The sequence below is a fragment of the Abramis brama genome (genome assembly GCF_963993115.1).
Source record: "Abramis brama genome assembly, chromosome: 16".
NCBI classification, from domain to species: domain Eukaryota; kingdom Metazoa; phylum Chordata; class Actinopteri; order Cypriniformes; family Leuciscidae; genus Abramis; species Abramis brama.
Window position 1 is genome coordinate 16,792,127 of NC_139978.1, and position 24,867 is coordinate 16,816,993.

The window sequence follows — 24,867 nt, forward strand, 5'->3', positions numbered from 1 at the left end:
TGTGATAATATATAGTAAGCCTGAAGGGGAAATGGAGCACTCTGCCTGTGTGTTACAGAGAGAGTGCTGATGACTGAAGGACACAGGAAACACCTCATTATGGTTAGTTAATTTTGTTACAATGATAATGTACCTGTTTTGCCTGTTTCCTGTGACACTGAATGCAAGGATCAATGTACGGTGCAGTTCTTTCTTTTGTTCACTCTTTCAGAGTGATGGAGGAAAAGCCCTTGACTGACAGAGTAGAATGAATGAGCATTATGAGATGTGACATGACTGAAACACAGCTATCGGGGGGTATTATAATCTAGTTGAAAACCTGCCCACCAGCATTGCCTAATTCACTTCACCTCACTCTCTAAGACAAACAGCAGTTTATTGCTTTTGAGATCGCTCACTGTTTTGTTTGGCACCCATGGACAACAACCCTTGAACCCAACTTATACATACCTAAATATCAACAGGCAGTGATTATGAGGCACAATTCAAACAACAGCACAAATACTTAAAAAATGTATGTGATCTTTTGTTAAAAGAAAATATCTGCTGAGAACATGCATGTAAACATCCAGGAAGTGTATATGCAAACTGCCATTGCAATGTACTGCGAGTTTATCTCTTATGTACAAGGCTTCGGTATGCATGAAACCGTATCTATGCAGACGTTGCTTACATTTTGTGTCTATCAAGGTGACCTAGCGTTCCCAGAATGCCCTTCTGGGCTCCCTGTGCATCTCAAAGCTTCTCTCATACCAATGCAAAGGTCAATCCACCAACACATGTAAACAAATAGACATTGGGAGATGGAGAGGTACCAGGCACAAAAGAAAGAAAAATGTATACAACATATAGAAACAGATCATATAAAAATCAGCAGTTGTTGGAGCTCTAAAGGTTATTCAGACAGAATGACATACAGGAGGTCTCTAAATTCATCTCCAATAAAACTCCATTGCTATAGCCCAATGTTCCCCAACCCTGTTCCAGTATTCACATCAACAATACATATTTAGGATGTCTCCCTTATTTGACCCATCCATTTCAGGTTTTACCCTGCGTCCAAATATGCCTACTTCCCTATTAAACAGTATGTGAAAAGAGAAGTATGCCTGAATTCATAGTATTCATATGACTGGCAAAAAGTCCCCAGATGATCTGATATTTCTGCCAAGAATCTGATGTGTGAATCCAACGTTAATGAAGGGGAAGTGACACAACTGATGGCTAAGTCACATGACAATGACAACAAAACTTTGCATGAAGGTAGATATCCAGGAACAGGATTGAGCAACCCTGCTTTGGGAGCTTTGTGCAGCAGGGATGGGGAACTTCGGTTCCAGAGGGCCACTGTCCTGCAAAGTTGAGTTCCATCCCTAATCTATCACTTGCACCTGCCAGCCATTTTAAAGCAATCCTGAAGACTTAAGTTAGATTTTTCAGGTGTGTGTTTGATTAGGAATGTAGCTAAAATCTGTAGGACAGTGGCCCTTCAGGACTGGAGTTGCCCAAACTGCCCGTCTCTGCCATACAACTTGAGACAAAAGTTCAGTTTCAGACAATGACAAAAGAAATTAACCAATTTTCTTTAAATGGAAAGTGACCACCTACACAAAGATTGAGGGTTACATGGTGCCAGGGGGAAATCAGCATGTGCACTACTCTGTATTTGTGCTGAGTGATGGATTGTTTGAGAGATAATGATGTTGAGTCATGCAGTGATAGAAATTGCAAATAGTTTTTCTTACAGAAGAGTGAGTGCTCGGTGAAGCCAGTGAGGTGGTTCGTCTGCGCAGGGACAAGCGATGTTGGCTGCGCAGGCTGAATCTGCGGAAGGAATCGCGGCTGCGACTGGCTAGGCTACGTAGAGACGCGGCCCTCTTAAAGCCACCTCCGTCCTCTCCATCTCCTCCTCCAGATCTTCTCTCCATGTTGCTGGAGACCAAATTGAGAGCGCCTTGAAGGGAACGGCGTACATTTCCCATCCAGCCCGACACTTGCGAATGGGCCACCGACAACTTGTCACCCAGGTACTCCATCTCTAGCCACTGTTTCAGAGTGAGTCCCAAGAGGTTTGTGCCCTTATGGAGCTAAATGTCAAGATAAGCTTTTTCAGTGAGGTTCTAAGGTCTGTTGATGGTAGTCCAATCTCACCTTCAGGTAAGTAGCCTTAATTTACATGGGAATCCAGTCCAGTCAGGTCCAGTTGAAAGTGCATCTGTTTTTAAACTCCATGGTGGATACCATTTTATGACAGAGGACCTTCCTCTTTAGCCTAGTCCATCAACTCAAGCGTTGTCTCCAGAACGAGGCCAGGACAGATTATGCTCCACTCTGCACTGCAGTACGAAACAAACTGCAAACTGCCACTAGGCAGTCAACTGCGATCTTAACTTCCCACCATGCTTGACCGAAGTTTGCGGACCATTTTCAGTAGCCTACGTCTTCAACAGCGAGACAAAGACATATAGTAACATTAAGTCACTCAGATACTCCCAAATTAAGATGCTCTATGATATTATTCAAAATTAGATGGACCAATTAGGCTCATACGAGTCCTACAATGCAGTTTTCTGTGACCTGAGACATTATAGAAAGAGCTGGAATACAGTACACCGGATTGTCCCAGATCACAACAGTTCTGCAATGCCTCATGCTCAGCGACAAAACAAAGTTACAGTTATTATGTAACCACAAAGGCACCTGCAATTACGTTCATAAACATAGAATAGGTTAAAGTGATGTCATGGAAGCTGATTCAATACGCCATTCTTACCTACTGACCTGAACGACACTACTTAAATAGGCCTAGTTACATTTCAATCAATCAATGCATCAATGAACGAACAATGACATTCAAATTTCATAGAAAAATGTCACGTTGCTTTGAGCTGCGTCACAAAAGAAGGTCTGAAATGAGCAGTGCATCACTCCTACGTGAATGTTCGAAAGTCTTTTGAGTAAATCTGTCAGCAGAGTCACATACTCAAACAAATGCAAGTAAACTCATGAATCAGAGCTGTCAAACACACACACATACACTTTCCCAGTCAAGTCTCAAACCTATCAGGCAGTGTGCGCTGCTTCATCACAACTTCATCTCATAAAAGGCATCAAAACTGTCCACCTGTCCATTCAGAGAACGTCCACAACTCTCAATGTAGGGTCAAACGGAAAGCTGGAGTCTAAGATGAGTGTTTCCTTGTTTCTTTGTTGTTAGAAAGCTCAGTACACAAAAAAGGTCCAGGATGAAATTCTGTCCATAAAACATGGAAGTTACAAGCCAGAAGTATCCAGGTGGTTTCACCGGTGTTGACAGGAAATACATATACTGTTTCGAGGTGGTCTCTTCCTTTGGCGTCCTTAAATGTGTCCCTGCAGGTACTGGCAGGTAGAACAGAAATGCGTCAGCTTTCCTGTCTCTGTCCCCCTGTGTTACAGGACTTGTGCTCAAGGAGAAAACAGAGGGAGGAGGAAAACGAGAGCAGAGACCGAGAGGGAGGGGTTAGGGAAGCCAGCAATATGAGCATATGAGAGAGAAAGAGAGAGAGAGAGAGGGAGAGAGAGAGAGGGAGAGAGAGCGAGAGAGAAATGAAGATATATGCACTGCAGTATTCCCTGCTCCTGTCCCAGCTTAGAGAGAGAAAGAGAGAGAGACAGCTGGAGAAAGGTGCATTGGTTATGCAATATTGTCAGCAGCTCATTTTGCTGAGAGAAGAATGCTTGATGTAAAGTAACAAAAAAATTAAGAAATGGTCAATGGAAAAAGAAAATAGTATTGACAGCAAATACCTGTGCATGTTATACAGAGTAAATCACTATGGCTTATAAGGAGTTTAAAGCACATGGTACATTGAGTTAGTTTGCTTTGCAAATTGACACATCCGTCATGCAAACATCACTGAAGACCAACCAAACCTTGCTGTCCATTTTTGACCTGGTATTTATTTCCATATCCGCTTCCTGACCTTGCCTTTGAAATCATCACAGATTACAAGCAAAAATGAAATTAACATTAAAATGTACATCTTCCTGTACATCATAATAGATTATTGGATTCATTTATTGGGAGGGAGCCAGTGAAATGTTGCGGTGCACATTAGCGCCTACTAGTGGGCAGAGAGTGAGTTACACTATGATATTAATGGAGAAAATCATACATTTTGATTAAACTAATCTGACATTAGATCTACATCTAAATACTACTACTACTATAATAATAATAAAACCACACCACTTAACTATTACAGCTTTCTAAAGCACTGTGTCAAATTATTTTTAGTTTAAGACAGTTGTGTTTTTTTCACACATACAGTGGGGTCCATAAGTTTTACATACTGTGAGATAAAATTAATATGAAATATGTTAAATTATGCACTATTTAGATCACTAATCTGATAAGCAAACTTGCATGTGAACTCCTTCAATCACAAAGATATTAAAACATTATTGCTGTTTAAATGGCAAAACTACAGACTCCAGTTCCAAAGGTACAGCTGGCACAAAAGAGACACATATCACTAAGATTAGATTAAGAACCAGCCAGACAAGAGAGTCTTATACATGACAAAAGCTAATCAATGGCAATGAGTTTTTGTTCCTTTTATAGAGACAACAATGGTTATGTATGTAGACAAAATCTGCTTTCCTTCCTTTAAAACAATCGGTACACAGCCACATATCTTATTACAAAATAAACAGGATAGAGGTAAAGATTTCAAATACAGCTACAATATTAAATGACATTAGGAGGATCTGGCTAATATCCAAATATTGATTAAGTGCATACATTAGCCACAGTGCGGAGTGGTAAATTGCTGACCATAGTTTTATGAATGTATCATCACAACAAAAGTCATCCTGGTATTCGAATGAGTCACAGAGTCACTGCTCATGATTCAGTCATCTGCCTGATGGTAAAACCACCTAGAGAACAAGAATACCCTGTTTTCTGGAAATACTATTTTGATACAGTATATTAATTGAGATTGCAATTTTCAATTTAGTTTAGGACAACTGAAAGAAAGGCAAACCTTCAAAATCCTGTCAAGCTTCAGATATAAGTAAGTTTTAAATGTTTCTAACTGATGTAGTGTAACTTAAGTCATCAAATAAATATATCCCCAATAGTGTGTATGCGTGTACACTTTGTGTAGGTATATTTCATATGAAATGACATGACCCCATTTTCGGTTCCATCAGTCGGAGAGTCGCCTGTTCCAATATCCCAGTAACATTTTAAAGGGTCAGACAACAATATACCATCAAGGTTGATGTGATCTGCAGTTATAGGTATAACTAGGCATGTCACATCTTATTATCCTAACCAGATCAAGATAACAGAGTAATTCTAAAGTCCAAAAGGAACAAGTGGTCTAAATAGTGTAATGTTCCTCTTTAAACCACACATGGCCTCATACAGGAAGGCTAATTCTGACTGATGCTACTTCCTTTGTCAACACTTAACACATCAATGCTAAAAGTTACAGCATACAAAGGTAGTTGGCTTTTCATATTTCAAACCATGCACATTTAACAAAATCTGTGAGAAAGTCGATGACCTAGTGACAGTCATTTTATTTGAGCCCAGTATTATGAACAAGTGCAAGTGAACAGGTCCTCTGACACAGCAAAGAACAGCTTTTAAGAGTTGAAACAAAAGATTTGCGTGCTCAAAATGTATTTTTATAATGTATAAAATAAAATTTTAGAATAAATGTATTATAAATAAGAAGCTCAGTTGGTTTCGGGAAGTAGACAATCTAAAAAATAAAATAATAATTCACTAAAAGCAGCTAACTAATTAAATAATATGTTGATACCAATTATGACAGTCTGAGAGATCTTGGCCCAAAGCAATCACTTCTTTCATAAACACAACTGTAAAGTAACTAAAAATGCATATTTAGAGGTCCATGGTGCAGGTGCATTGACTTTTATAATGAGGCAGCTTCTTTATATTAATCTGCTCCTATCATGTGACTTTTTAAAGAGACACAGTTGATGCAATGAAAATACAGAAGGGAACTGGACCTGGTTGCTTGAATAAGTTTATTGTGCACTGTTTAAGATAGGCTTGGGCATTTACATTGAAATAACTGGTTCGTACATGTGCTATGCATACTAAAATGATTCATAAGCGACAAGACTAATGCTACAGAGATGTTTTAGGCTAGCTGGAGGATGCACATAGCCAGTCGATTTAAAATGTAAAATCTATAGCTTTATAATCCCTAATTTATGATATATACGTTTATGAGCATGGGTTCAAGGCTCGTATTTACACAATACAGCAGAAACTGTAGTACCTGAGCACAAAACCATATATTTTTCATTAAAAGAATTTTGGGGAGAGAGAAACTGAAGAATAGTCCTTTTTATGGAGGCTAAGTTAATTCAAAATTAACTAAACACTTGAATAATTTCCAAGAAAATGAAAAGAAAAGAGTGAAAAGAATGTCTATTTAATTAGTCAGACAACAGGAAGCATCTACAGAGGCCTCACCTTAGTCACATGAAGATAATATTATTGAACAGAATGATACAAATCACAGGGGAAGAAACAACTTCACCAAACAATGTGTAATAAAGATTGTGAATGTACAGTATCTACTCAGCAAGAGCATCAGGACTAATTCCAAATATAACTAATTCCAACAATCAAACATCAGTCAACTTGTGTGTTGTCTAATATTATCAGACCTCCACCTAGATTTGTCTACTTGTCTCAGGTAGCATGAATTGTTTTGATACATGTAGTTGTATTACCATCTTGACAGTAAAAAAAAAGAAAAAAAAGTAAGCTTACCCATAGCCACCAACAGCAGGAAGGACAGAAGTGATAAGCCATCTTTCTGTGTAGCAAATCCTTCTATTTAGCCCAAAATAATGTTCTACAGTCTTTACTTTTGCGAAGTTTATTTGAATGTTCATTACTTCTGTACCTCTCTCTGTCTTTGTAACTCGCCTGTGCTCGTGAGTAAACAGTGATGTAAAAATGACTCTTCCTATGATGACCAATACTGAGAAAAGATGAGAGAGAGCAACAGAGAGAGAGAGAGAGAGAGAGCTTCCTCTTTAAGGTCACAAGCAGACACCCACATAACAGGTTCACAACAAAAAACCCAAACATTAATATAATAAACACACTATCGGTCCTGGAAAGGTTTCCATTTCGAATGAAATTAAAGGTTAAGAGGATATTCTTGGCTGTCAGATAAGCCAAAATGTATAGCCACTGTGAATCATAAAAATCAACACTGTAATAACTCGATTCATACAGCAGATGGCAATATTTATACACTCAGAGGACCTCTGAAAAAAACAAAAAAAGACAAAAGTCTCTCAGTAAAAAAAACAAAAAACTTTACCCTTAAGAAATTAAGAAATTTCAATGAACCTGTCAATCAAAAACAAGAAGGCGATCTTAAGCTCTTTAACAAGTTTAAACTTAATGTTGTCCATAAATGCGTTCACACTTTTCCACACATTTGTTACGTGATCATTATTAAATCAGTTTTGCCTTGATTTACACAATCTTACTCGCTACTAGCACAGTGTATCTTTGTTAGAAAATGCTCTACCATTACTCACTAAACTTTAAGGCACAACTCCTTTCTGTCATCAGACTGCATTCCTGCACCACCCACACTAACACACACACACGCGCACACACACACACAAACACAAGCTTGAGTTAGCCTCCATACCCGACAAACATGCATATAAATTTAAACATTCAGCTTTAATGACCCTCAGCCAAAATAACTATTTCAATCTGCACTTTAACAAGTCCATCAGATATGGGAAAATATCATTAGCCAAGCACTGCATGCCAGAAAGGGTCATATGACAGCTGTTATTCAGATTGTTGGGGAACTACTCCAACATCTGGTCTCTAAAGTTTGGTGACATCATCAGAAGCCAAAACAAGCAATTTCTCCATCTTTGGTTTTTGTACACTTTCCATTAGAACATGGTGAGGAACTCGAGTCTTATGTAAGATGCATGCTTATCCATGTGCAATGTAGGGCTGGGCAATTACATCTCAATATTTTTCAGCCTTTTGACAGTATCTGAAATATATATATCTATATCGATGTAATTGCAATGGCTTATGTGCACCCAAAATTTTTAATTCATTCATCATTTACTTGCTTCAAACAATTTGTGTGCTACATTACAAGTCTTCTGAAGCCATACAATGTTTTAGGTTAGGAACTGACCAAAAAGTCATTGTTCCTTTACATATATGTAACAAACTATATGATGGAGTGAGAGAATTGATGACTTTGATGAAAAATTAGCAGAAGAAAAATATCTTGCAGAAGCTTGCACCTTAATTGGCAAGGTAACAAGTTTACATTATAAAAAGTTAAGTAGTTTAAAATCACAATTGGTAACAAAAAAAGTGGTGCATTATTGTTTAGAAATGCAAATATAAAAATAAAAGCATGACAATCTGCTATGAAAAGTTGTCATATTAGAATATCTACTTTTTTTCATATATTATAATGTACTGTAGACTAGTTTCAGCTTCATCCAATTAACAGATGTAATTCAGTATCGTTTAACCAAAATGTCTGAATGTACCTAGAACATCAGAAAAAAAATGGTGTAACTGATTTACAGAGAAAATACAATCCAAGTACAAAACTGCAATCCGATCGCAAAAGTTGCGACAAAACATGGTAAATTCAGTATTAGACAAAACTTGATATTGATGCATCCCTGAGTAAATATTAAATAGATTACCTAACCCTAGTGAAAATGTTTTCTTAATGGGTTTATGTATGTGGCATGTGTATGGGAAAATGAGTGACAAGGAATAATACACTAAACAAAATTCTCAGCATACTTTTACTTACCGATCTTTCTCCAACTTTTTCTTTGTGCGCACTGCGACTTCTGCGAGTTCTCACGTGGGCAAGCGGACCATCAGCAGAGCTTTCCGTTGGGGCAGATCTTCGACACATACTCCTTGAACGTTTCTACACAAACATAGAAGGGCCTACAGTCAAGCTTCTTTAGTCCATTCAAGGAAAATTCAATGTAACACAACTAGGGATACGCTGACACTGATATTTGATCACTCTAAAGTACATATGCCAATACCGATAATTGGGTGGTTCTGCAATTAAAGTGACCAATTTAAGATGGTGCACATAATTACTGTTTACATTTGTGCATTGCTAAACACACACAAAAAAACTATATGGTGGGAATGGGTGTATGTGAGAGTGAGTTCTTCCTCACCTGTTGTATGTTGTCCCTGTGCGAGGCATGGTTCTCTCTCAGCCCCTGGGATGCCAGCTCCCAGTTTGGACTTGATAAAGTATCAGTGACAGAGAAGGTTGCAACCTGACCAGTGGGTACTGATGTCTCTTTCCTAGCTAATGGTGTTGCGAGAGAAGGAACCAAAGCTCCACTTGACCCCACATTCAAAGGTACTGAGGTCCAGCATCTTTCTGGGGTCAGTATAGGGGCTACAGAGGGACCAACACTTGTTTGTGTAGTCCACATAGGAGTTTGAATTTGAACCATGGGTGGTGCAAGAGAGGGATGCTGTACCGGAGTAAAGACAGGAATCATGGAAGAGGTCGAACTGGGTGTCACAATGATACTTAAACCTCTATCCTCTTGGTGCAAGTTTTGCTGCTCAAGACCACCAGGTCTAGTGCTAATTGGTCTTCTGGATCCCTCCATGGCTGATACCCAAAGAGGCTCATCTACAGTCAACTCTGCTTGATTATGTCCCCAAACATTAGTGTGTGCAGATGGCAAAGTTGAGATGGGCTGTTGAGTGCCAAAGGCCCAATCTGAGGTCTCAATCAATGAGTGAGGTTGTGGCCTAGGTCTTTCTGTATCAAATGGCTGTGAATGAGGTTGGGGTTGGTGCATAATTTGAGGTTGCAAAGGTGGCGGGAGTTGAGTTCTCATACGTTCTGCTGGGGAGGGCTGGAAGAAAGCCTGGGACTGAGGGTGGAACTGGGGATGAGAAGGAGACTGAACTTGAGATGCTGTTTGGGGCTGGAGAATATTCGTTTGTGTGGCCTGTGGACGAGCTTGAGTCACTGAACTAACACCTCCTGATTCTAAACCCCCAAATCCAGGTAAAGTGAACGTATCAGGTTGGGTTTGGTTCCTGAACGAGTCAATGTCTAAGATGGCTGGTTTGTAAACCTCATCAGGACGAAGTGAGGGCTGCTTCCATCGAGCTGTGGGGCTATTCTCGTGACTATCTCTACCAGTCCTAACACCCAGAGACACTGCGTCCAGATCTAGAACTTTAGGCCGAAGTGGAGATGTAGGTGTAGGTGTTGCCTTCTCTTGCTCTGTCTCTGTCCAATGTCGTTCTGTTCCTCTCTGCCATTCAGGCTGCCGTTTTCTCTCTTCTCGTTCTTTTTTTGATCTCCGTGTCGCTTTCTCTTGCTGGACTGGCCTTTCCCGCTGTCTCTGCAACTCAAAATCAAGAAGCTGTTGTCTCTCAAGCTCCTTGATCCTCTCAAGTTCCTCCAGCTCTCTCTTGGTCTCTCTCTCCTCTGCTTTCTGCCGCTTCCATCTATCAATCTCTATCTCTCTCTGCTTTTGTCGTTCAAGTTCTTTCTGCCTTTCAATCTCCTTCTGTCTTTCAATTTCCTGTTGTCTCTCTAACTCTCGTTGTCTCTCAAGTTCCCTTTGCCTGTCAAGTTCTCTCTGCCTTTCCAACTGTCTCTGTCTTTCCCTGTCCTGCTCTTTCTGTTTCTGTTTCTCCAATTCTCGCTGCCTTTCTAACTCTTTTAGCCTCTCCATCTCTCTTTGTTTTTCAAGTTCTCTCTGCTTCTGTCTTTCAATTTCCCTCTGTCTCTCCAACTCCAGCTGTCTCTCTCTTTCTCTCTCTATCTCCTTCTGTTTTTCAAAATCTCTCAACCTAAGCCTCTCTTGGTCGAACATTCTTTCTTTCTCTCGCTCAAACTCTTTTTGTCGTTGCCTCTCAAACTCTCTCTGCTGCTCGAGTTCTTTTTCTGCAGCCTTCATTCGTTCATATTCAATTTGTTTCTGTCGCTCCTTCTCTCGTTTCTGCCATTCCATTTCCCTTTGTTTCTCCAACTCCCTTTGTTTCTCCAACTCCCTTTGTCTCTCCCTCTCTAGCTCTCTCTGTCTTTCTAGCTCTTTTTGTCTCTCTTTCTCTTTCTGTATCTCAGCTTCTCTCCTTTTCTCCCTTTCAATTTTGTTTTGTTTCTCAACCTCCAATTCTCTCTGTTTCTTCATTTCTCGCTGCCTTTCCAATTCCTTCATCTTTTCAAACTCTGCAAGTCTTTGTCTCTCTATTTCCTCCCTGGATGGTTTTTGCAGTTCCCTTTCTTGTAATCTAGGATCTGTTCTCAGTCCAGTGTCATTTATATGCAAATCTCTCTGGAGTGCAGCTTCCAATGAAGGATTTCTTCTAAATTGAGCAGTTGGATTCTGAGGACTCCACTTCCCTGATCTAAGAGTGAAATCCTCAAATGGAACATCCTTCATCCCCCTGTCCTCTCCACCCACCATACTTTGTTTACCTCTTCCAAAAATTACTTCATCATCCACTCTCTGCCCCTGATGCACAGGCTCTTGAATCTGACCAGTCAGAGCAAAGTAAGTGGCTCTGGGTTTGTTCATTTGCTCTTCAGTATCTAGCATCTTAGGCCGTTTGGGTGCAGCAACTTCCTCTCGTTCCCTTTCCCTGTCCCTTTGTGCTCCTAACAGATTCATCCTTTCTGCTTCACTCTCTTCCTCATCTTCCTTCAATGCTGCTGCTGCAGCCATGTGCAATTCTGTTTGCCTCTGTATCTCTTCTTCCATCTTTCTCACCATCTCTTTCTGTCGTTCCCTCTCGGTTTCAATCTCTCGGTCTGCCTCTGTGGCAGTCCATTTCTGTAGTGCCCCTACCCTGAGATAACGTGGAATGGCTGCTTCATCCTTTTGCAGGTCACTTATCTCATGGGTAGGTCTGTCGTCTTCCCCTTGAGGAGCTGATCGCCGTGAACGTAGCGTGAGAGCTCTGTCCTCAAGCTGAGCGGTTGGCAAAGCCTCACTAACAGCACGGCTCTCTCCAAACAAAGCTACAGTATCAAAGACATGCTCCACGCGTACAGGGCTGGAAGGAGAAACTTGCTCTCTATAGGTTGCTTTGACCAAACTTCCAGGATCATCATCTTCAAGAGCTTTAAAGATGTTGTCCTGAATTCGCAAAGAGTGGCTCCGTCTGGGCATGGGTTTAATTGTGCTTTCCCGCTGAGCTCTTGGGCCTTGTGAAATGCTATCTTCCATCACTTGAACATTATGCCTCTCCACCACATGTTCAAACATAGACGCTCGTACTGTTTGCACTCCATCACTATTAAAAGCAGAGTGTGTAGGCAAGTCATGAACACCAAGTGATGATACTTTCCTGTCCTCCTGTTTGTTGAACTGTCCTTCAATCGTGGAGTAATCAAACTAAAAAATAAAATAAAGATGAAATTAAGTATATTTTTACATTTCATTTGCCATTGGTTTTGTTATGCAAAACTTTTTGGGGGATTTATTTGCAGATGTTTTGCCTCTTTTTCTGAAAAGTAAGCAAGAACCTGGAACTTGGTTTGACTTTCAGTCAGACAAGATGAGATTTTCTACAACTGTGATCCCTAAAGAAGCAGCCTTTGCCGACCCCCCTCCCCCCTCACCTACCTGACAGGTGTGCCATTTACAGGTAACATTTTCTTTGCTTAGATATAATGTATTACATGACTGATTTAGAGTCAAACTTTGGGAGGGAAATTAATATGTTTCTACTCCAAAGAGCAAATTAGCAACAGAAAGAATGCAATGAAGAAGTCTCATTTGAATACACAACAGATTATCAAATCTTGCAAATTGCTTATCCAAGTTATTCTTTCACGGAGAGGTTATAAAAAAAGATAACAAGGAGGAGGAAGTACAAGATAACGAAACAGCTGGAAACAACTAATGTGGATTGTATTGACACAGAAAGTCCTGAAAAGAGGGGATTGAGAAAGAAGCAAACATGAGAGCACATGAAAAGGGAGAGGAGCTTGACGCGTGTGACTGAGAACAGTGAAATGGGATCCGTATGCTCTTTGTCAAAGCTCATAAAGCAGGGTGGGGCATGAAGGGGCCATAATCAAAGAATCCTCTTCTCTCACAAACTGACCTTTCCCACCCCCCTCCCTTCGAAGCGTGCATGTTTCATAATCACAATATGACTAACGCTACAACTCAGGTTACACGTCTTTGGAGTGCCGCACCTTCTGTGACATCAGAAGTGCCTTTTTCAACCTAATTTGTTATTCCTCTCTCTATCAATGTGAAATTTATTTTTATTTTTATAAAGAGTGAGCAATGTTCATTTTGAGACTGTGACCGCAATTAGGCAGTTACTGTCCCAAATGTCATAAAAGATTTTTCTATTTATTTAAAAAAATATATCGTTTTAAATTTATCAAGCACATGTGACTGTTATAGAATACATAGAATGCTCTTGTTGTATAAAGAGCTACATGTACTCGTGAAAAATGCAGAAAATGTCAAATATTAATACACATATATATTATAAATCATTAGTAATTATCAATTAGTTAGTTCAGCCAAATTGTGATGGACTTTTATGTAATAGTCAACCAAGTATGCTGTGGTGTCATTGGTAAAAAAGAAAAGGTTCAATAAAATGTACAATTTTCTTATGTACTTTCAAAAACAAAAACAAGGTGTGCCTTACTGCACCTTGTAAAGATACTTGATTAGTGGAGTATGACTAATGGCAGTGGTTCATATTCTCATACCTTTGTGTTGAGATCTTCCTCAACCAGCTGGGGGCCTTTGGAATCATTGGAACTGAGGCTGTCAAGCTCTGATTCAAATCTGTAAGCAAATCAAAAATAAAAAAAAAGATCGGAATGATCTTAAGAACCTGATGAATGAATGCTACCACATTATTACCAGTGTGAAACTCTACTTTCTTTGAGCCTTGATTTTCAGAGTAGAGAATGTAAATCATGATGAAAGCAAACTGGTATTAATTGTGCTGGTTTATGAGGCAACATGTTTTGAGACATCATTACACTTTTTAGAATTCTCTGTGCCAGCACAAAAACACAAAAAATACTTATGCACATAATGCAGATCCTTTAATACTAATTTTGCAGCAGTCGTGTAATTGCGACTTATGAAACTTATTCATAAAAACTTTTCAGGAGGACCCGAAGGCAGTAAAACTACAGCAACACTGATAGCTGATAAACTGATGAACATGAAATTGATAACAGATTAACATGTACAACTGCAATTTTCTGAATTACAGCACTAACATTGTAGACTTCTATAATGAATGCTGAAAACCACTGGATCTTACCTTTTAGTACGGTCAGATATTATGTTTCGTGGCTTATATTGTGGCTTCTGGAGTGTTGATAGAGTAGTAGGCACTTCTTCTGTCAGTTCCTTGATGCGCTGTTTTACCCCCACCGCTCCATCAGTATCAGAGATGGACAGCCCCGGTGACCGAGGCTCCGTCCCTGGAGAATCCACACGTGCTACTGAGAAGGATGTAGAAGAAGAGTCCAAAAGCAGGCTGATGCGTCTCTTTATACTGCTACCTCCAGTATCCTCAGGATTTGAGTCTTTCAATTCCTTCTTTTGAGTACTTTTCTCAAGCACAGGGGCCTTATTCGGCCCTTCTGCCCTTTCAGCACCATGTTCTTTCTCTTGAGTTACAGCTCCAACACCCTCTGGTGTTTCAGGAGTGTTTTCTTTGCTGTCCTCCTTGGGAGGTCGCCAGTTTAGGGAAAGCCCAATTGACTCAAACTTTGAGGTAAGGTCAGATGAAAGGGGTCGTCCTTTTCCCCAACGAGGGGCAGGTGTAGGGGATACAACCTGAGGCTCAGACTGATTGGGGTTTTGGAGGAACACAGCTGAAACCGGCCTGGGCCTTGAACCTTTAGATTGGGGCCGAAGAACAGTAGGAGAAAATTCTTCCTTGGTACCAGAATCTTTTTTACTGTCCTCATGATTTAGTCCTATCTCTGATAGGAAGCCCATTGATTTAGCACGAGTGATCGAAGGGCTGGGCTGTTTTTTCCGAGAAGCAAAAGGCCATTCAACACCAGGAGTGGAGGCCTGACCATCACGCCGGTGTGGTGCCGGTGTAGCTCCAAAGCTTGTTCTTCTCAGCACGTCCCCAGTTTGGGATGTTCTTAATTTGTTGGAATCAGAAGAGGCAATAGTAGGTGCTGGTTTAAAGGGTTGTGCCACAGGTTTGTTTGTTTGTCCGCTGGGCTTCGGACCCGTATTAAAGGCAGATGGTAGACTGAGTTTATTGGCTGGCTGTGGTTTAGGTGTACTGGACAGGTCTGTACTGTAGGAAACTGGTTTACTGGATTCAGGTCTAGGTTTTGGTTGTGGTTTGGGAGCAAGAATGGGGCGTATAGTAGGATTTTTGTTCACAGTGAAAGGTTTTGGAGTGAGTCTGGGCTTGGGGCCTGGGACAGGTTTTCTAGACTCTGATGAAATAGTAAGTGTCCCCTGGGGGCCACCTGAACTCTCCATCAAACTCTTGTTGCTAGAGTCTATGAGAGGATTAAGGTGCAGACGACTCCCAACCACACATGGCCGCCCAGCATCAACCTCAACCTGGGCAGCCATCACACCACCTGAAACAAGAAATAGAAAAAAATAAAAAAATAAACAGATATTGAGTTAGCTAACAATCATTTAAATTAATCATATTACATTTCAAGCTGCGTTCACACTAACAGTGATTAAATCACTGGAGATAGCACAGTCCCTAGGCTGTCAGTTTGTAGAGGACGGTCCTAAACAGTCATGGTATTCAACTGTATCTGGCCACAGATCACATTCTCCACTCCCTTTGGTCATTTCCAAATCTGTTCACTGCTCATTTGCATAAAGTTAAGCTCTGCTCAACACTGTCTCACTGCCAACTGTCACTCGTGTCACCAGAAATCACAGGCTCTCACTGAAAATGAGAATGATATCCAGTCACGTTATCGCAGGTAATCGCTGTCAGTGTAGACCTTCCTTTAGGTTGGTTGGAAAAAGTCTGGAGTCAGTTGAAACCACTGGTCAGTTTCAGCACTGCTTGACATACAACATGCCAAGCAGAATCCCTGCACTATAATTTTATAGCACAAAACAAATACAGTGTTCTATAAAATGCTGTTGTAGTGGGGTGTCTATGAACCTTAAGAAAAATGCTATCTAACCCTCTTCTTCTCCACCACGGTGGACTTGGGAGATAAAGAGCTCACAATGCACGTTTTACTGACACATCATTAATCACGCTGTGAGAGAGTTTGTGTGTGCGGGTGTATTAAATCAGCATGATTGGACATTGCCCAGGAGGGAGGGATCAATTTGCTGAATTAAGAGTCCAGAATGAGACAGGTCTGTGCATAAAAATCCTGCTACTACAGGCAAATACACATCAAACAAAAGGAATTCACAAAATAACCCAGAGAGCCATTTTTGCTAATGCAATACACATGTCGCTCTTGGAAGCTGTGCGCTAATACAAACACGTGTTCACACTTAAATTGCCATGCAGACTTTTACAACACACAGACACTCACATTTTACACAGAACGAAACCGTGATTCATAACACATTCACATACCTGTGTAAATGCACATGCAATTGCCATGCTTCCCCGTGCAGTTATCAAATTGTGCTTTGTCTGCAGTTTTCCAACATCACAATAATAACTCACCTGCCTGGCTGTCAACCGTCTGCAGTGGAGCCCTGGTTTCTGTGGTAACCGCAGAGTGATGTCATATCATATGGAGAAGAGGAGGAGCCAGACTCTGTTGCAGGGAATACAGCATGGTCAGACACGGATACTTCAGCTCAATTAGGGTATCAGTGTCTGTTGTAATTGTGAAGTCTCTACACATGCACGCACATGTACACTTGTTGTCAATGGCACAGCTTGTTGAAATCGTTGAATATCATAATTGAAAAGTCAAATGAGAATGTTGGCAAAGACTTTTGAGACACAGCACAGACTCAAACAAACAAACATGTATACGAAATCTACACATTTTTAAAACATGAAAATTAGACTTCATCAGTCTCTTTTACAAACAAATAAATACACAGAAATCACACATATAGATCGAAGCAAGATATTTACCAGCACGATTGACCTACATATACAGATTACCAAACAAACCAACACATTTGATATGTCTCCGGTAGTGAAATCTTAGCTATGTGGTTACGCAAGGGACATGGAAGCAGGGGGACGGTCAACGATGAACAGAAAGAGGGAGAATGACTGCGAAGGAAGGAAAGGAGGAGGATCCTGGTCAGAGTGCATGGACTGGCATTCACTTGTTGACAGGAAACGCCTCTGCAGCTGGAATGTTTAATATCTACAGCTTCAAAACCAGAGTGTTTAGGGAAGTCATTTCTGGCATCCCGTAGAGACACATTTACACACAAACATGATCTAGCCACTGACCTAGAAACATTAAAGCTGATCTTTACACCTCTGTATTAAAGTTATAGCAGCACTTAGCTCACATAAGTTACACTGCAAATCTTAATCTTGGCAGACTTGGAAGGCTAAATGTCACACAGTTAAAATGCTAATGTCACACCTTTAAAAAAATTGATTATACAGACAATTACAGTAAATATAACTAATAATCTTAAATGGTTGAATTGTAGGGTGGTGATGAGATCTAAGTGCTACAAGATATTAAAACGTGACGTTATTTCTCATCGAGGTGAAAGCTGTCTTAGTTTGTGGCAAAACCTTTTACAGTGCTTGCATTATGTTGTTCTGTCTCAAACTTCGTTACAAGATTCGGACTGTCATGATTCCTCTATTAAATTCAAAAGCTTGGTTGAAAATAATCCTCGATTCCAATTTACCCATGTCATTAAACAAGCAAAACACCTGAATTGGCACATTCCACAGACGAGAATCAATGGACCGCATTACCAGACCATTTTTAAGGCTGCAGCCGCTGCACAATATATTAAAACCACTTCATAGGATTATTGTGAAATCACAAAAACTGCGATTCAATTAAATAAATATATGTCCTGCAGGTTTCAGAGTGATTTGTTTTACACGCACCATTATGAATGCCAGTGCGGCCGTGCGCATTTTAGTTTCGCTTTTAAATCAGCGCCAATTCGGGGGCGAATTGCTTGAATGGTGAGTTCATTAGCCCATTATTCTTAATGAAAAACACAACAGCAATACAGTACAAATACAAATGTGCTTAAATAGGCGCTTTTACATTTCGCTTTGACACTAAATATTCCTCCATCTTGTCAGTCAGTTCCTAGCAGTTGCTCTGCTCCGCTCGCTCCACATCAGTGGACACACACCATTATGATTAGCGGCAATTCGGAGGTGCCAGTTACTTGAAAGGTGGGTTCATTATTATTCTTAATGAAAAACACAACAACAACAACAACAACAACAACAACAACTCACTTAAATAGGCGCTTTTACCAAATCTTTCGCCGTCGTCTTGTCAGTCAAGAGTGAGGCTAAATGGGCTAAGTGAGGTTAAATCTGACTCCTGCTGCTGATTTGTGCTGCGACTCTGAATTGAGCAGGCACGTTCAGTTTTTAACTGTAGTGTCTGTTCTCTAACTGAACCAAATGCATTTTATTACAATAAAAAAATCTAAACAATGGTGCCGCGGTGGTCAAGTGATGTAACCGGTGTTGTGGCTGAACACTGGTAACACCGACTATCGCAGCAAGCCTAAAACTTGCACACATTCAAGTGTTAATAAAAGAAAGAATGCATTAAGCTAGAATAAAACAGGTTTTTGTTTAAAAGCAGAGGCACTATTCTTTCTTTTGATATATTGCATGTTCATATATTCATGTAACACAATATTCCAGGGGGCATGACATTTTTGTGAAAATTATCAAAAATGCTGGTGGTGTCTGGCAACTTAAAAAAAAAAGTTGCAGAGGAAAAAGTTAAACAATGATTTGATCAAGCTGTAAAGTGTAACAACAACAATCAGCTGGCCGTTGGCATCCTCTACAAGCATTTGTTATAAAAACACATATATATATATATATATACGTAAAATACGTAATGTACAGAAGTTGTTTATTGTTTATAGTACATTACATTATGTATTTTAAACTGTGTTGTTCAATAAAACCATATTACTTGCTTTTGATTTTTGAAAAAAATATTATACATAAATAAACATACTTTTTTTCAGGTGGGTCTAACAGTAGGTTATTATTCAGGTAAGAAATACTACTGAAATTAAAGTAATCAAATGTAAAATAACACTGAATAGTCTTCATTGCAAACATTAAATAAGTTATAAAACTTATTCAGTCACGAGCAGAGAGCTATTTTCTTTGTCTTTTGTTCATTTATTAACATGACAGACAGCAGCAGGAATATTAGGCTGCTGTCACTTTAATAGTTGTACAGATCCAATATACTGTTACACAACATTAGGGGTGTAACGATACCTTAATTTCACGATTCGATACATATCACGATACTGAACCCACGATATGATATTATTGCGATACTCCAAGACATATGATAAAAGGTTAAGAAAAAATGTACTGTTGATTAAATGCTAAATTTGATATAACATTGTGGGTGTAAATGAACAGGCTTGGACAATGGTGACACCAGAATAAAAATATTCATGATTCTGAACCTGAAAATACAGGATTATTTTAGACGAATATGCTTGCACTCTGTCACTAGCTAGATATATTTAAAATAATGTAGGCCACTTTTTACTGGTAACATAAGACATTTGGCATTATCAGGAGGACCCACTAATATTCCCCCATTATTATACATTATATTCAACATAATATATTGTAGTTTAATGTAGTACTGACTCTGAAAACTTCAATTTTTTCTCACAGGGTAAGTTTTATTTTGGGTGAATTATCCATGATACATATTGTCACTATCCAGGATACATATTGTTGCATTTTTGTATTGCGATGTATTGTGACACGATATATTGTTACACCCCTACACAACATGCATTATCTTTATCAACTAGGCCTATATTTACATTCCAAAACTGACTGTGTTTAACTGAATACTCACCAAGACATGCATTTTGACATAATTTTGTATTTGACAGTTTAAGCGCAGTAAGCCAATCATTTTTGTACTTGCGACTCACAATCTGTTTGAGACTGCGAGGCGGCTTGTGCACTCTACTTATATAGGGGTGAATTCAGGTTGATTAGGACACTTTTTCCCAGTCATCTCAATGGCAAAAAGTGTCCCACTCAACCTGAATTCACCCCTACATCAGTAATGCACACATTTTTGGTGTGAATGCGAAACCTGCGGGAATGACTACAATTATGCGCAAAACAAGCACTATTTAACTGGTGCGAATGAGACAAATGAGTGAGAGGAGGCGGGTATGTGTCACTTCGACGTCGGAAGAAGAGAGCGAGAACTCACAGCTGATGTTATTGCACGTGTCGCTGACAACAAAACCGGCTCAGAATCGGAAAAACGTGAGACTGACCAGCCGGTCACCGGCCCGGGCCGATCATGCTGAAAATTGGCCGATTCCGGTCCCTGACTGGGCGATCGGTACATCGTATACTAGCAAATAATTTTCATACAGAACTTAACTTACAATCTTAGTGCCAAACATTACCAGGATCTACCTGTTCTCAAAATTCACCATCAAATCAATTATTAAAAAAAGAAAAATAATAAAAATGTCAGCACCTTAACTAGCTCAGTAGGTACATAAACCAAGGCTGTAAAAAGCACTCGATCAACTCAGATTCCAGTGGAAAGTTAAACAGGAAAACAATCCTCAGGCAATGTATTATAGTTGTAAATCAAACAGCATAAATTAACATTTTTTGATTAACAAAAAGCTTCCAGAGTTTCTGTGAAGATCATCAGACTGGTGTTTCTTCTGGATGATAAATGTGCTCTCTAACCAGGAGAGGCAGAATAAAGGAGTAACTGGGTTCACACACATAATCATTGTGTAGTACTGTAGTTATCAATTCAAAACCATAAAGATTTAATGGCTTTAGGAACTCTATACAGAGAGATAATGAGAAAAAATTATCAGGAATCACTTGCAGGTTATTTAAAATTGCCAAGCCTTAAACAAGGCTGTTTCTTAAATGCAGTGACAAACCATGGGCATAAAGTACTTCATTACAATTTGTTGGCATTATTTTGGGGAATCAAGGAGGAATTTACATCCATTGTAATTAATCAATTACATTTATTTCATTGGGCTTATTGCATATTTATTTACAAGAACATCAAAGTGTAGGAAAGTAGAGGAAAGAGAGAGGGGTAGTCTCATCTGACCTAGGTCAGACTCAAAACTTGACTTTTTGCCCCTTTCAGTTTCATTTAAATACTCAAAGTACAAGCCAAGGTACATATGCCACATGTCATCATGGCATAAATTTGTTCTCATAAAAAAATACTCTTAATGAGCTTACACTACAGTGAATGTTAGCATTTATGTGAAATGTAATTGGCCAAAACTATGATCATTCATACTTGTCATCAGTCTCACAACAGAGTCTTTAACCTAAAGCAATGCATTGTAACTGTGTTAAATGGAGTTAACTAGTTAAATAAGGTTCGGGAGCGGGGCCACAACTCAACCAGTCAACTGACTTCTCAAAACCTTCTTATATCGGGCCGCCCCATACAGTGCTGTTTGGCTCGTGTGTGAACACACTATTTTCATATCTTATATTCAAGTGACAAAAAAGATCAATATCAGCTGCAGAATTTCAGGTAATAATTTCTGGAAATCGGTTTCAGTTTAACGTCCATTGTGATTAAACAAGCTGCTTTGTACAGTTGCTGTATCAATGTATTTTAATAGGAAAATTTCAATCTCTTAATTTCAGTCAATTTTAAAAGCTAAAGAAAAATATTTACTTTTAAACACTTGAGTGTAATAAAAAGTGGAAATTTGTAGTTCGGGTCTCTTGGTTATTTTGTTCTGGTTCGCTTAGCTTTTATGACGTATTGCGATGGAACTTGTCAAAAATCCAAAACAATGCTGTGTGCTGGGCTAAATGTGTGTACATATGATGGTATATGATGGAGCTGACAACTCGTGAAGAGCTTATAAAATCTATAAAGGAGTCAAAACAGCAGCAGGAATCCCTCCGTCAAACAGAAACGAAGATCTGCAGCGAGGAGACGCGGTTCTGGAGCCTGTGCCGAACTGTGATGGGCAACATCGCGACTATGACAAAAAAGAAAAAAGGTATGCTTGAGCATTCTGTCCTTTTTAGGGTCACATCTTGTGACATCATGTCCTGTTTTTGGTTTGTTTACATGTCTTTGGTCCGTGTAGCGTTCAAATTTCATTCATCCGCAACCAGAGTTCGTTTGGAAGCGGACCGAGACCCAGAGACCCATTTTTTTCAGCACACTAACGGAGCAATCGCACAAGGGTTCGTTTTAATAAAACTGAACATGCCAAGTGTGAAAACACTTTTATTTTACTTTCACTCAAGTATGTTTTGGATTAGATACTTTGACTTTTTATTGAGTACAATTCTGACAGAGTATCCATTCTTTAACTTCTTAACTTTCTAGGACAACAATAACCCATTATAACCTCAACCTTTTTCAAGCTAACTTTGCAAAGAGAATCTCTAAGCCAAAATAATGATTAAAAAACAAGCCAAACTACTTATAAAAATACTTTTGTCCATACTCTTAAAAAAAAAAAAAGGTAGCCAAGCCCAGGTGATTGACACTCTAAGAAGGAATGTAACTGTTTTCTTCAGTATAGTTTTACTAGGCTATCTTTCAACTAATCTGGCAAAAACCCAGTTCAGCAAGAACCAACTGATTCCCTTGAAGCCTTTTTATGCCACTGTGTTTCCTGTCTTTTTTTCATGGTGTGCGCACAACTGACACTCTGGTTCAGCCAGTTTGGCAGAAGTAAAATACTTTCCATGCTCTACATGAGCAACAACACCAATGAATGAGCATGACTGGCGGGGCTTTAGTACACACACATGATGAAGCCCATCACCTGTACACAAACTACAGCTGACGCCATTCAGCATATATCTGGGCGGAAAACACCTGACAAGCTAACCTGTCAGAAAAGACTACTGGGAAAGTGGAATCAAAAATCGGAATTCTAAAACGTGAAAGGATATATAAATATGCCTGTGTTTGGTTGACTTATTAAGATTCAACTGAGCTACATTGATCAACAGCTTTTAGATGCAAACACTACAGTTCAAAAGTTGTAATGTGTTTTAAAGAATTATCTTATGCTCAAAAAGGCTGCATTTATTTGATAAAAAAAACACAGTAAAAACAGTAATATTGTGAAATGTTATTGCAATTTAAAATAACTGTTCTATTTGGATATATTTTAAAATAATTTATTTCTGTAATGGCAAAGCTGAATTTTCAGCATCATAACTCCAGTCTTCAGAGTCACATCTAATATTCTGATTTGGTGCTCAAGGAATTACTATTACACTGACAGTCAAAGGGATGCATTAAATTGATCATTAATATTAAAAGCAGTTGTGCTGCTTAATATTTTTATGGAAAACATGACATTTTTCTCAGGATTCTTTGATGAATACAAAGTTTTAAACAACAGCATTTAGAAATCTTTTGTAACATTATCATTATATTGATCAGTAAAATGTATGATACGAATCCTTGTTGAACAAAAGTGTAAATATGACTGACCTCAAACATTTAAAAAGCAGTGTAGCTGATACCGTCCCCTTTAAAGACAAACTCATGTACTGTATGCAAATGTTTCAAGACAAACTGAGAAACATGTAAGGCATGCATAAAGTGCTACAATACCAAGCACAGAATCACAAGTCATAATAACTGGAGATCCACAGCTTGACTGAATGGAGAAAAACTTGATTAACAACTACCAGAAATAAACCACAACTAATGTTTATTCTGGCAACAAAAAAAAATGTAAATTATTACTGAGAAAATCAAAACAAATCAGAGCAAGCATGACTTAACTAGGCTACATCGTACACTGTACAATAAAGCATACAAGAGGCAGAAATGTAAAGTCCACCACAGGTCAAGCTTATTGTCCATCCATATAATGGTGACATTAAACCACAAAGACACTTAAAATACCACAGTACCAAAACAGAATACCATAGTAACGACTGAAAATCAGTTATAGGATCATGGTCCCCTTCAAACAGCTTTCATAATATTTGTAATTTTGTTGACTTTGATAGCTAATACGACAATACCTAGAAGTTCCCTATGAAAACGTTAAAGTTTTGTTGCATTAACAATACATAAAATAAACATTATTTTGCCGCAAACACTGGTTACAGTGGTATTTTTGTAATGGTCAGAAATGTAAATAGCTCGCGTGTGAGTTTCTTTGTTAGCTGATTTGACTAGCCTGCTTTACTATTCTCATTTGTCTGAAGATCAACAGAAGCAGCGTGACATAAAGCAGGTAAAACACACGCAAAGTGATAAAAGCACAACGTTTCACTTTACACACCTTTTCGTCAAGTTCAAATAGCCGTCTGTCTGTCTGTCCACCTGTGTGTGAGCAGTTTGGGATCTGAGCTCAACCAAACTTCGCTGCTGGCTGTCGGGATAGACCCGAGCGAGCGTCGTCCTGTTGATCGCTGGTTAATGTTCCTCGTTATTTAGTAGCTTTATCCCGCATGAATCGCACCGGGACACCATTCCTCCTCACACCTGTAAGTTACCACTGTACAAACGGCCGTCTTTCTATGAACACTATCACAGGCTCACTGGCTCACACAAACTTGCTGAGGGAGCCGGAAGGCGGTATGGGATCGCATTGCACGGAAGGATGGAG

General features: G+C 39.3%; 1 protein-coding gene across 1 annotated transcript in view; it reads right to left on the minus strand.

Moving 5' to 3' along the window:
- LOC311066141 (uncharacterized protein) overlaps nt 1-24,867 on the minus strand; it is a 38,371-nt gene extending 13,504 nt beyond the window's left edge. Inside the window, exons 1-6 of the mRNA XM_084087151.1 lie at nt 24,541-24,867; nt 16,739-16,832; nt 14,366-15,662; nt 13,797-13,875; nt 9,253-12,453; nt 8,865-8,987 (exon numbers count right to left, since the gene is read on the minus strand). Of these exons, the coding sequence (XP_083943277.1) occupies nt 8,865-8,987; nt 9,253-12,453; nt 13,797-13,875; nt 14,366-15,654 (4,692 nt within the window). The 5' untranslated portion in view covers nt 15,655-15,662; nt 16,739-16,832; nt 24,541-24,867. The remainder of the gene's footprint in view (nt 1-8,864; nt 8,988-9,252; nt 12,454-13,796; nt 13,876-14,365; nt 15,663-16,738; nt 16,833-24,540) is intronic.